The sequence below is a fragment of the Pseudorasbora parva genome, chromosome 20, assembly GCF_024679245.1.
Source record: "Pseudorasbora parva isolate DD20220531a chromosome 20, ASM2467924v1, whole genome shotgun sequence".
In the NCBI taxonomy this organism is placed as follows: domain Eukaryota; kingdom Metazoa; phylum Chordata; class Actinopteri; order Cypriniformes; family Gobionidae; genus Pseudorasbora; species Pseudorasbora parva.
The window spans coordinates 35,249,938-35,263,309 of record NC_090191.1 but is presented as its reverse complement, the minus strand read 5'-3'; the positions used below and the strand labels follow the sequence as shown (position 1 = coordinate 35,263,309).

Here is a 13,372-nt window from a genome sequence, read left to right as displayed (position 1 = left end):
ACAAATGAAGATTTTTAACTCCAACCGTTTCTGTGTGCCAGTCAGATAATGCATTTGATTGGGTAACAATTATATGAGAGAAAACATGCTTAGACAAAACCTTGATTGGTTTCTGTGAGAAACCGAACAATATTTGTTATTTTTATGCAATTTTTTTTACCTCATATCCCGATGACTCTCATCTAGTGTTCCCACCCGCTATTACTTCCATCTGATAAGGTCAAACTGGTGCAAACAATATATATATTGTTCGCACCAGTTAGATAGTTAGTTAGTTAGTTAGTTAGATAGATAGATAGATAGATAGATAGATAGATAGATAGATAGATAGATAGATAGATAGATAGATAGATAGATAGATAGATAGATAGATAGATAGATAGATAGATAGATAGATAGATAGATAGATGCCTCATTAGTGCCTGCGTGGATCTATCATCGCGCCAGTTTGACCTTATCAGATGGAAGTAATAGCGGGTGGGAACACTAGATGAGTCATCGGGATATGAGGTAAAAAAAATAGCATAAATACTGTTCGGTTTCTCACAGAAAACGATCGGTTCGTGTCTTAAGACATCAATGTGTCGCAATGAGCCAAGGTTTTTGTGCATGTTGTCTAAGCATGTTTTTTTGTTTGTTTTGCTCTCATTGAATTGTTACCTATTCACCTCATTATGTGACTGGCACACAGCAATGGTTGGAGTTAAAAATCTTAATTTGTGTTCTACTGAAGAAACAGACACACCTAAATGTTGGACTCACTGGGGATAAGCAGATCAATTTTCATTTTTGGGTGAACTAACCCTTTAATACTAGTAATACACTAGTGCCCTCTGTTGGTTAGTGTGTGTAAGCCACATTTCTTTTTTTTTCTCCAGGTCTTAAAGCCCTACAGTTTCATCTCCAACTTAAAGGTTTGGGACTTTTACACGGAGGAAACGCTTTCTGAAGGTCCGTCCTTTGACTGGGAGTTAGTGCGGGGTCGACAGGAGAAGCCACAGGAGGAAGCCGGTGAAAGACAGGAGACGACAGCCCCCAAGTCCCAGCGGAGGATCGTCTGGCCTTGCTATGACAGCCTCAGTAAAGTAGTGCCTGATGCCATCACCAAACTGTTGCAGGTGAGGAAGAAAGCAAAAGTTCTCATTATAATGACATTATTTTCACATGTCCTTTTTAATATATATGTGTGTGTTTGTGAGCAGGATGTGCAGAACCTCGAAACTGAGTTGGGACAACCTACGGAGAAATGGAAGGACACATGGGACAAGATTAAGACCGCTCAAAGGGCTGAGTCCAGACTAGAGAGCAGAGTAAGTGATTAAATAACTTCTTATCTCCATATACAATTTACTAATGGTAGGGTGTGCTAATAGTCTGTTTCTCCATCCTCAGAACTCCTTTTCCAGCTCTCTGCTTATGTCGTCTAATCTGAGTCACCAGCGACGCTCTCAGGGTGTGTATTTGCAAGAGAGTGGAGTTGGCTCCTCCATTAACTTGGCATTGGACTGTGAAGTCAGCGCCACGTCCACGCCTGCAGCTGGTCGGCCCAGTACCAGCACGCTCTACAGCCAGTTCCAGAGCACTGAGAGTGAGAACAGGTCTGGAAATGATTTCTGCACTCTTTACCGTCTACAGTACCATACTCTCAGTATCCGGTATAGTTGTATAGATGTATCAAGCTTTTTTAATTTTTATGAATAAAAAAAGTCTAAATTGTAGGTCCTGTTACTCATCTGTAGGTCCTGTTACTCATCAACAAGTTGTTTTCTGATTTTTAATATTCTTTTTGCCTTCGCTATTAAAATATTTTCTTTGTTTTCATTATTATTATTTTTGACCAGTGATGTTATTGTTAACTAAAACCATTATAATGATTAAAAATATATATTTTTGCTATTTGAAATTAAGCTGAAATACAATTAAAAATAAAACTTTTAGGGATAGATCACCAAAAAATATAATTCTGTCTTTAATTCCTCACCCTCATGTCGTTCCAAACCTGTAAATTGAAGATATTTTTGATGAAATCAGAGAGCTCTCTGTAGCTACTACGCCAATAGCATACAAGTTTTCATAATGTTTTCAGAATTTTTATATTTGGGTAAATTATACCTTTAAAAAAACTCAAATGAAAGTTAGAAATGTTTGCTAAAATTACTAAAACTGAAATAAATAAAAAAATATTATTGCTAAATAGAAATATTTCAAAAGCACACAACAAAATGACCAGTAAAATTTAAACTAAAATAACTAAATTATATAAATATTTTAATAAATAATCAAATATTTTATAAACTAAAATACATTTTAACTAAAGCTAATGAAAAAATATGAACAAATACTATGATAGTATATAAAAATATACTAAACTAACTGTTTTTAGTCTTTTAATATGAAATTATAAAAGCTATATCATAAAATATTTAGCAAAATCAGTAAGTGCAGTATGGATTGGACTGAAGGTTGAATGTCTGAAGGTCAGATCTTCTCTTTAATAAAAGTATTTTTTTTTGTGTTGGATATAGGAGCTTCGAAGGTATTTTATACAAAAGAGGCGCTTTGCTGAAACCTTGGAGACCCCGTTGGTTTGTACTGGATAAGACCAAACACCAGGTAATTCATTGCAATTTAAAATTTTGGATTTAGACTTAATAATATTTTCAGTATGCAGCAAATCAATACCAATTAAAATAAAAAATCTATTGAATTTTTGATCAAGAAATATTCAAAAGGACTGCTATTGAGGCTCCTGTACCCCTTTTCTCTTTTTTCTTAGTTGCGATACTATGAAACTAGGCAAGATAAAGAGTGTAAGGGGGTGATCGATCTGGCTGAAGTGGAATCTGTCATTCCGGGGACGCCCACCATGGGAGCACCTAAAAACATAGATGACAAAGCCTTCTTTGATGTAAGTCTTCTATAATGAGCTCACAATGCATTATTTATTCATAATTCACAGCATTTATAATTCATTAACCACTCCCTCCCTCTCTTTCAGCTCAAGACGACCAAAAGAGTATACAACTTCTGTGCCCAGGACAGCGTGAATGCACAGCTATGGATGGACAGTATTCAGAGTTGCCTATCTGATGCGTAGGGGGGAGGGGCTTTGCAGAGGACAGAACTGTGACAATTTGTGGGGGGGCGGAGCCAGTGACGGACAGTGCTCATAGCCAATGGGCAGCGCTTCCCCGGCGTTTACAGAGGAAAGTAGGAACGGGCTCCCGTGTCGGTGGTATTGAACTTTACGATGTCGCACCTCACCACATTTCAGCGTTTTTTGTTTGTCGAAAAGCTACTAAAAGCGAAGAGTTCCCTTTAAGACTCAACCCCCCCCCTGGATGTTCTCCTACGGTTGTTCGAAAAGGCATGACGTGCGTTTCTTCATCTCCCGCCATCTACCGCCCACCATATTACTCCAATACTGCCAATGGCACCTTTCAGCTATGCAGGGTCTCTAAGTATGCCCAACAACTAGTCACAGCTCGCAAAAGGGGGACCACTAATGTAACGTGTATCCCCTTCTGGTCTCCTTCCCATCACTATGCCAATGCCTGGAGTCGAACTGCACATCACACGTCCCGCCTTCTCATTGGCTAGACAAGTTCTCTCGCTCCCTTCTGATTGGTTGGCTTCATCAAACAGGGTCTCCATGCAACGGTCCATGAAGGATTTATGTTCAAGAATTGTTTTTCATTATGTTATTTACATAAGAATAATACAAAAAGATCCATTGTTGTGACAGTTTACCTTGTCCAAACAGTAAAGTTATCAAAATGCCATCTGAAGGTTCACATTTGACTGTTTACAAACTAAATTCTTGGGTTCTTCCTATGAAAATAAAAACCACTATTGCTTTTGAGAATTTTAAGGGATGCTGAAGGAAAAGGAGGGATGTTTTGTCATAATTTATGCACAAAATGATGATTCTTTGATTTTTAGAAGACAAAAGATGGTGTGTGGATGAGATTTATAACCTCTTCGTTTCATCAAGTTTCTGTTTACACCAATCGGAGGCCAGAGCCTGGAGCTGGTCGCAATGACGACTGGGTTTCGCATCATTTTCTCTAACAAAAATATATAAGCAAACTCAATATGCATTCAGAATGGGTACAACTCTTAAATTTGAGATTTCTTATTGGACCTAAGTGAGATATCAGACTGGCCATATCTGTTTAGCAAAGCTTTTATCACAACTAATCAGCCTTGATAAATGCGAGGCCAGTCGTCATGCGCTTCTGTTCTCCAGCCTCTGAGCCCTGGATCTGTCAGAATCAGTGTTTTAGTTAGTCTGTTACCTGTTCTGTTTTGAATCCTGTACATAGAGGAGTTTGTTTATATTATTCCTTTAGAGAAAGGGTCTATTTTGCTGGACTTAGTGAGGATGCATAAAAGTATCACCTGTTTATCACAGGACTGCACCGTTGCAGGGTTTTTTTTTTTAATTCCAGAAACAACAACTAACACGCATACACACACACACACACACACACACGGTGTAAAATAGGGTAATACTTCATAACTGTTGACAACAAAATTTGAATTGTAGATTTTTTGTTTCAATAACTCCCTTTGTATATAATACTTAAATGTGTATGTTAATGGTAGTAATTTATTTAACTTTGTCTCCTGAATATGACAGTCCTCAGAGCACCATTTAACTTTTAAATTAGAAATCCAATATGTGCCATTGTTTATCTCTGTTAACGTGACTAATTATATATATATATATATATATATATATATATATATATATATATATATATATAAAACCTTCAGATGTGACTCATAAATAAATCCTACAATTTTTTTTTTCTGTCTTTAAAATACTTGCTCAGCACAAGTTCACATAATTCGAGTCCTAGGATGCTGCAGTTTTGTAACATTCGTTATATCTGGCAGCAAATACTGCATAACATTTTTAATTATTTATTTTTCATACTTTTTTTAAAATTAGATTTATTTAATCTGATCCAGGTTGTGTTGTCAATCATGCCATATATTTTTTAGGATTAAACCACTGTGAGGTTCATGGCCTCCTGACATTTGTGTGTGTGCTGCTTTTTCTCTTTGTCTGTTAGTGTCACTGCAAATATTTATATTAATTTAAAAAAGGAAAAATATCCAAATCCCTCGTTTAATCACCAGAATATCTGGCCTTTGACTCTGTCACTGTCAGTCAAACTGGGAGAGGTGGTGAATACTTTTACTTTTTAGTCAGTGTACATCTTGTTTTGTGGATTGGTATGGATTGGCTCCATAAAGGACAAATTCACCAAAAAAATGGTAATTGTATCATAATTTAATAACTCTCATCTTGTTCTAAACCTGCCATGACTTCCCCCAGAGATTATGGTCAGAATGAAATTAAACCTTAAAATCTTTGTGTGCTTGTTCCACTCAAATACAGGTTTTGAACAGCATGAGTGTGTGTAAATAGTTGTTGTTAATTTAAAAATATTCTGTAAACATTTCTGTAATTGTGCGCTTTATTATCGCACATGTAGGATTAATGAAGGGACCTACAGCACCATCTGTTGGTAACTTCATAAATCCTTGTACATGTAACAGTTACGACATGTCTTTTGACAAAAAATGTAGATCTGGATATGTTTTGTAGCCATGAAGCCACTATTTATTTTCGACAATATCATCTTTATTTATGATATCTGTCAGAACGATAAGCACTACCCAGAGCCATAGAAAAAGAGAGTTGCGACACTTTAATTTCGCCGCCACGCTCTCAATAATAGTTCCAAATAAGCACTACCGTTACTCCTGCTCCTCAAAAACGTTGTGATTGGTCAATGATAAAGCAATCACTTGTGAGCATGATGCACGTCATCCCTTCGATAGCTCAGTTGGTAGAGCGGAGGACTGTAGTGGCTAATGCTGGTATCCTTAGGTCGCTGGTTCGAATCCGGCTCGAAGGAAGATGTTTATTTGCTTCGGTTTATTAGCAAACTAACAGTAACCGCCAACTAATGAAAGACCAATAACATCTTCTGTAAATATAATTGCGTTTTGTTAACAATACTGATACATAATATTAATTTTCTTTCTCGTACTATAGTGATGTGAAATAATCATAATGGTATAAATCGTTTAATTTATAATACATTCCTCTGAAGACCTGACCCTCCTGCTGTGGAGAATCAAGCAAATGTATTCAAATGCTGTGGGTTCATTCGAGCGTTGGCCTAAAGACCGGTTTAATTTAGCAAACCAGTCATTCGGGGACATTGAGAGTTACAGGCTAATGTTTTTGCCTTCTGTGAAACTGAACCAGTTTTTAAGAAACGACACTCCTTCCTACACCAACTACAAATACGAACCATACGAACACATCTTCTATCCATAGCTTCTATCATGAATGATGGAACCAACCAATCAGAGTAGGTATGGGGTGTCGTCGTATCGCCCCACCCCGATCTGGAGGCTGCTGCCAGGTCCTTCACGGTTTATTTTTTACAGTCTATATTTGCAACCAGCAATATACTACCGGTAATGCTAACAAATAACAACCAACTAATAGTTTTAGTATTAAAATACTAGGCTACGAGTAAATTCCAATGCATATGACGTCACCACAAGCCTTCGATAGCTCAGTTGGTAGAGCGGAGGACTGTAGAGGTTCAGAGCTGATATCCTTAGGTCGCTGGTTCGAATCCGGCTCGAAGGAATTGTTTTATATCACTTGATTTAATTCCAGCTTTATACCGATGATGCGATATAGCTTGTTGGCTACCTGTACAAATAACGGTTATGCTATTTAATTAGGCAAACAATGAAAACAAGATAATATTTGTGATTAATTCCAGTAAAGTTGCACCAGGTTTATTGTTTCTCTTCCCTACGTGTCCTGGAAAAGCCAGCTTGTGCTCTTCCTATATACCGCCTGCTAAATATTATCAGCATCTGTAAATACATACGATAAACAAATGTTTTATTTTTATATTAATAAATGTATAATTTTGACATTGGGCCTTTTATTTTGAAAGGGTATCATGGCTCCTGTTGTTGTGACGCAAATGACGTAAAACGCAATTTCTTCGTTCACGCTGTTCTCACATGGAAACCTAAACATGGAGAATTCAAGCACAGAGAACATAATTGATGGACAGGTAAAGAATAATCTATATCCTTACGTGTGATTTGATCATTCATATTCATTTGGACATAATTGTTACGTACAGAATAAGTACAGAATGTTAGAAAAGTGTATGTTTATACTACGTGAATTGTCAATAAATCAGCATTCACATCAACCATGAGTAGTTGGGTTACTATCATTAACTGATAGTAACGTTAGGTGATACAGCTCACATTTCTAAATGAATTGCAACATTTTTGATACTAAGTTGGATTGCAAGTCATGGAATCACTTATGCCACCCTCCTTACTTTTATCTTGCATGCTAATTACTTAAAGGTACACGTTTTGTTAAATAAAATAGTACGCTTAAAGAAATGACCAGCACTTGTGAGAAATAACATTAAAATGATTTCTACTCCCATGAGGTAAATATTCTATACAGTCTTCTAGAAAAAATGCTCTTTATTCTGCATGTTGCGGGTCGCCTTCTCATGGAATCATGTTGATATCACGTGGTGACCGTATCATGCTATTTAAGCTATTATAATAACAAATAACATATTTTTAGTGTTTTCAGTCTGTGCTCAACACATTTTATAAAGTATAAATGTAAAATAACTTAAACAAAATAAAAAATATATATAATTTTTGTTGATCTTTGTCTTTAAATAATCATTTTATGTTGGTGTTTGTAATTTTCTCTCATCTTGTCTGTTCTCTCAATCTCGTTTTTTTTCAGGATCAAAATGAGACCAAATCTGAAAATGAGAAAATGGAACTGGATATTAATAATACAGAGTTTAAGACTGAAACAAAAGGTGGTCAGAGCTCCAGTCCTCAACTCGGACCAGCAGATAAAACATGCGCCAGTGATCAGTCTGAACCAATAGAAGAGCAGCTCTCCAGCATTCAGGCTGAACAAACAGAAGATCAGTGCAGCAGGGGCCAGCTTGTACCTGGTGATCAGTCTATAGACACTGGAGATCAGAGCTCCGGTACTCAGTCTGAACAAACTGGTGAACAGAACTCAATCAGTCAACTTGGACCAACATCTGAACCATGTACTAGTGATCTTTCTGGACTGGCAAGAGATCAGATGTCCATTATTCCGTCTGAACAAACAGGTGATCACAGCTCCAGCGTTCAATCTGAACAACCTGGAGACCAGAGCTCCGGCATTAAGACTGGACCTGCAGTGATGCAGTGTGGAATTGTGGTTAGTCCTCTCTCTGGCACTGGGTCATTGGCTCTGTTGAGCACGCAGTACAGAGGAAACGACTCCGATGATAACTGTTCAGACAGGTAAAATAATAGGACGTTAAAGTCTGTAGCATCTGACCCATGCCTTGGTATCTTCAGTTAACCTCCTTCTGATCTAATAGCATATAAAGCTCATATTCAATAATTGTATCATTTAATGTACATAATGTTCCAAAAAGCTATTCAAAATTATTTGTATGTGATTCAGTGACTCGGACTCTTCGTCCTCCACATCGTCCTCTTCATCGTCCTCGTCCTCTTCTTCCTCTGAGCCTATTGAGGTAGTGATGAACAATGCAGATGATGAAGATGAAGTTGTTGCCATGGGCAATGAGAAGAGGCCAGTACCAGTGAAAACCCATGATGAGTTGCTTATCGAGGTGAGGGGAATGAGCTATAATGGACCACTCAATTTTTTTTTCCTGAACAGTGATATATCAGTCAAATAAATGTCAAATAAATGTTTCTATTGGCAAAATTTCTCAAGTTCTTTGATTAGATTGTATATCTTGTAATTGAATCAATCAGGATGTTAAAGGAGTAGTTCACTTCAGAGTTAAAATTTCCTGATAATTTAATGACAACCTATGTCTTTCAAGATGTTCATGTCTTTTTTTTTCTTCAGTCGAAAAGAACTGAAGGTTTTTGAGGAAAATTTCTCCATATAGTGGACTTCAACGGGTTGAAGGTCCAAATTACAGATTCAATTAAAAAGTATAATAGTAAAAAAAAATTTTTTGAAAAGGACAGATCGTTTCGCTAGATACGATCTTATTTCTTGGCTGGGATCTTGTAGAGCACTTTGAAGCAGCATTGAAACTGCAACCCGTTGTACCCCGTTGAAGTCCAGTATAGGGGGATTTTTTTTCTTCAAAAACCTTATTTTCTTTTCCACTGAAGAAAGAAAGACATGAACATCTTGGAAGACATGGGGGTGAATAAATGATCAGGACATTTTTATTCTGAAGTGAACCACTCCTTTAATACCAGGCATAAATGAGAAATAAGGTATCTTTTGTGCATTTAGGACCTTCCTGCAGTGGAGAACCTGATCATCAGCCTTCCAGAGGGTACAGAGATGGAGCCCATTGGCACGATATCAAGCATTGTGGAGCAATTAGGTATTCAGGCTTCTGGCAAACTCTGTGAATATACTGGTCAAATTGTGGAAATATTACTATTTTCAATGTTCTTGAAAGAAGTATCTTCTGCTCATCAAGCCTGCGTTTATTTGATGCAAAATACAGCAAAAACAGTATTATTGTGAAATATTTTTCAAATAAGTTTTTTCTATTTAAATATATCTTAAAATTGTATTTATTTATCTGATGGCAAAGTTGTATTTCAGCATCATTCCTCCAGTCTTCAGTGTCACATGATCCTTCAGAATTCATTCTAATATGATAATATTTATTATTATTATCAATGTTATAGGATTATTTAATGAATAGAATAGTTCAAATAGTTCAAAAGAACAGCATTTTTCTGAAATATTTTGCAACTTTACAAATGTCTATACTGTCGCTTTATCAATTTAATGCATCATTGCTGAATAGATTTATTAATTTCTTTCCACAAAAAACAACAACAACTTTTCTTACAGACTCCAAACTTTTTAATGGTAGTGCAATGTTACAAAAGCGTTCTATTTCAGATAAATACTGTTCTTTTGAACTTTCTATTCATCAAAGAATCCTAAAAAAATGTTTTACACCACTGCTTTCAACATTGATAATATTCATAAACATTTCTTGTGCAGCAAATCATCATATTAGAATGATTTCTGAAGGATCATGTGACACTGAAGACTGGAGTAATGATGCTCATAATTCAGCTGTGCATCACAGGAATAAATTGCATTAAAAAATATATTGAAATAGAAAAGTTATTTTACATTTTAATAGGATTTCACAATATTACAGTTTTTTTTGTAATGCAGCCTTGGTGAGCAGACGAGACTTCTTCAAAAACATAAAAAAAAAGCGTACTGTTCTCAAGCTTTTGACTCGTAGTGTGAAAAAATTACCTATTTGTTTTAGAATTTTTAAATGTATGCATACATTATTACTCCAGTCTTCAGTGTCACATTATCCTATATGTATATACACACATCTCATTCAAAATGTATTAATTTTCTTTAGTGATAGTAGAGTCATATAAGAACACACCAGCACTGAATGAAGACAGTGTGCTATTTAGCAAAAACAGAAACTCTGTTGGCAAGGTCAGTAACACTTATCCATATGGGGCATTTTATTTCCAATCCTTTTGTACCTGTCTGTAAAATGACTTTAAATCAGTTGTCTTGCAATGAGAAAACAATACTTCTTTTAAAATACATATTGTGCAATAAACAGTTGTTTTGTGGGACTAAAAGTTTGTTGGATTCTCCTCAGGTCTTTGAAGTCTTTGGGCCGGTTTGTCAGCCCTACTACGTTTTGAGGTTCAACTCCCATGAAGATATTGACCAGAAAGATCTTAAAATGCGAGACCCGGTTTACTTCGCCCCGAAAATTAAAGATTTCACAGACTACATCTTTACAGAGCGACTCCAAGAGTAAGTTCCTCATCATTCGAGCAGAAAGCTTGGGTGTGCCTCGGTTTTATTGAAATATGCCTTGATGCTGTTCTGCTGTGGTTCATTTACAAATGATTCCTCTCAAACAAGGACAAAAGGCTCAGATGCATCCTGGAAGAATGACCAGGAACCACCCCCCGAGGTAAATTTTCCCCTTTTCATAACAATTATTTGAGAAATCGGGTCAGCAAAAGCTTAATCTCTGTTGAGAGAGTGATATCCTGCATTAATATGTCATCAGTGTTATCTGTTAATAAGGGAGGGTTTAGCCTCTCTGCTGATTGGATTTTATTCTGTCTAGGCACTTGACTTTAGTGATGATGAGAAAGAAAAGATGGCCAAACAGAAGCTGAAAGAGCAAAAAAGACGACAAAAAAATGATTCTGACTCAGGTGAGATTTGATGTCCACCTTTTTGGCCCTTTTTATTTTTAGTAATGTATTGCGAGCTGAACTCAAACCTGCATCGCCCACATGAGCGTCATGACTTAATGTGCATAAGCGCTATCCTCTCTCTTAACCACTATCTTTGGTTCCCTTACCAGAGGATGAATCTGACGCCCATAAAGTGCCTCAAAAAGCAGTCCGGCGGAAGCCCAGACAGAACCGCAACATTCCCCGTGGGCAGCACCACAGTCGTGGCGGCGGTTTTCATAGCAACTATCACGCTCACCCCCACTTCCCACCTGACTACATGTTCGCCCATCAGGATCCACGCATGTTTCCTTTCCAGCGCCCCATGATCCCACCCTTTCCCAGACCGCCACCCTTTCACATGGGCATGACCCCGTGGCCCCCAGGGCCCAATCAGGGCTTTATGTTCCAGCCCCCACCTCCACCTCCTCCTCCACCACCATTTAATCAATAAACCTGTGACTGAATCCTCTTCACAACCTGCGCCCTAAAAGGGATTACAATCTTTGCATACTAACATAACTGTATACAGATGTGTAGTGTGGATCATATTGACCTGTATATTGTAAGTGCAAATTTTCATTTTGTATTAAAAATTATTAATTTCTTTATACTGTGTGTGTGTGTGTGTGTGTGTGTGTGTGTGTGTGTGTGTGTGCATATAGATAGATAGATAGATAGATAGATAGATAGATAGATAGATAGATAGATAGATAGATAGAATTTCAGATGACCTATTACAACTTAAGTTACCTGGCAAAGTGAGTGGTTTTCTCTTTTTCTTAACAATATTGTTGTGATAAATGTTGTCTAATTGTTCATTTTATAATCTAAACAAGGCATCTGGTGGATGAAATAAGTAATTTCCATGCCCTGTTAAAAAAATGTCTCCAATTTAAAATTTTCTAGTGACTGATCACATCTAAATTCTTCAGCTTGCCAAATTGAAATTCTGTGAGTTTAAATTCGGCCAACTGAAAAATTTAGATATGATCAGTCACTAGAAAATTTTCATTTGGAGACCTGATTTTTTTTTACAGTGTGCATTTCCTTTTAACTTAAAGCTGATTCTGGGCTTCATTAGCTCCCGAGACTTGAGCATAACTCCCGAATATAACATTGTTTATATTTTAAAAAATTATCTCCCTCTCATCTTTGTCCTACTCAACATTTTCAAAAGAACATCAGCTCTGTTACCTATCCCATATTCCTTTTCCTACCGATATAATGTATGTCCTGCAATTCTCATTCTGTTGTTTAGATACTGTAATTTTGACTTCAGCATCCCAATCTTTGTGACTCAAGGTCACAGTGTGTGTTTCCAGCAGATTGCCAATGCCCAGGGCAACGTAATCCATCTGGGAACTGGCAGTTTCATTTGCTTCCGTGCAAAACGGGGCACCTGAATGGAAAGCATGGACTGTGATTGCTATCAAAAGCACTGAGCCACTGAAACAGGAAGGAAATGAGTGTGGTTTATTTTGCAGTTATATCTCGTTTAATAATTGGGGGTACATTAACTAAAGAAAGATTTAGGCTACTTATTTATTTTTTATTATACATTAAAATTGCAAACCATAGAAATGTACCTAACAATGTTGACTGCCAATTAGACTAGTATATATTCCTTGACAATCTGTTATTGATAAAATATTGAAAAAGGGAAAAACTTTTATAGGCTACATCAGTGTTTCCCAACCTTTTTTCAGTCACCCTTTGAAAATTTTCAAAATTTTGTGGCACTCCTCACGTATGTTACACTAGGGGTGTAACAGTACAGGTTGCTCACGGTTCGGTTTGTATCACGGTTTTAGGTTTACGGTTTCAGTACGGTTCGGTATTTGCTATGTTCAGGGGAAAAAGGACTACTTTCAAATGAAAATAAGAACAAAAAACTTAAAAGCAGCAGCACAAATAAATACTATTGGGCAAAGATACTAATAAAATAAACAATGCTTTTCAGGTTTTTCAGGTAGGTCTAACATTAGTTTTTAGGTAGAGAAATTGAATAAAGTAATCAAATGTA

The 13,372-nt window shown here is 36.7% G+C and overlaps 2 protein-coding genes and 2 non-coding genes across 10 annotated transcripts in view; all 4 read left to right on the top strand.

Moving 5' to 3' along the window:
• The window catches only part of sbf1 (SET binding factor 1), a 54,662-nt gene extending 49,617 nt beyond the window's left edge, over positions 1-5,045 (top strand). For all 7 annotated transcript variants that reach the window (XM_067428508.1, XM_067428507.1, XM_067428505.1 and 4 more), the window contains 6 exons: positions 879-1,118; positions 1,203-1,310; positions 1,393-1,598; positions 2,526-2,613; positions 2,777-2,908; positions 2,999-5,045. In XM_067428508.1, the coding sequence (XP_067284609.1) occupies positions 879-1,118; positions 1,203-1,310; positions 1,393-1,598; positions 2,526-2,613; positions 2,777-2,908; positions 2,999-3,097 (873 nt within the window). In that variant the 3' untranslated portion in view covers positions 3,098-5,045. The remainder of the gene's footprint in view (positions 1-878; positions 1,119-1,202; positions 1,311-1,392; positions 1,599-2,525; positions 2,614-2,776; positions 2,909-2,998) is intronic.
• Positions 5,046-5,846: 801 nt separating this feature from the next.
• On the top strand, positions 5,847-5,933 carry trnay-gua (transfer RNA tyrosine (anticodon GUA)). The gene is given in 2 exon segments: positions 5,847-5,883; positions 5,898-5,933. It is a non-coding gene; the product is annotated as a tRNA-Tyr (tRNA).
• A 661-nt stretch (positions 5,934-6,594) lies between these two features.
• trnay-gua (transfer RNA tyrosine (anticodon GUA)) lies at positions 6,595-6,682 on the top strand. The gene is given in 2 exon segments: positions 6,595-6,631; positions 6,647-6,682. It is a non-coding gene; the product is annotated as a tRNA-Tyr (tRNA).
• Positions 6,683-6,991: 309 nt separating this feature from the next.
• Positions 6,992-11,957, top strand: naf1 (nuclear assembly factor 1 homolog (S. cerevisiae)). Its single transcript, XM_067427125.1, has 9 exons — positions 6,992-7,124; positions 7,835-8,397; positions 8,564-8,735; positions 9,383-9,476; positions 10,497-10,579; positions 10,752-10,912; positions 11,024-11,075; positions 11,235-11,325; positions 11,478-11,957. Exons 1-9 carry the CDS (start codon positions 7,086-7,088, stop codon positions 11,798-11,800), a joined length of 1,578 nt encoding a protein of 525 aa, XP_067283226.1. The 5' UTR covers positions 6,992-7,085; the 3' UTR covers positions 11,801-11,957.
• The last annotated feature ends 1,415 nt before the right edge of the window (positions 11,958-13,372 follow it).

Coding starts and splice junctions, on each gene's coding strand:
- naf1 (XM_067427125.1), top strand. CDS start 7,086: ATGGAGAATTCAAGCACAGAGAACATAATTGATGGACAG. Junction 8,398..8,563: donor GATGATAACTGTTCAGACAG/GTAAAATAATAG, acceptor TATGTGATTCAG/TGACTCGGACTCTTCGTCCT. Junction 8,736..9,382: donor ATGATGAGTTGCTTATCGAG/GTGAGGGGAATG, acceptor TTGTGCATTTAG/GACCTTCCTGCAGTGGAGAA.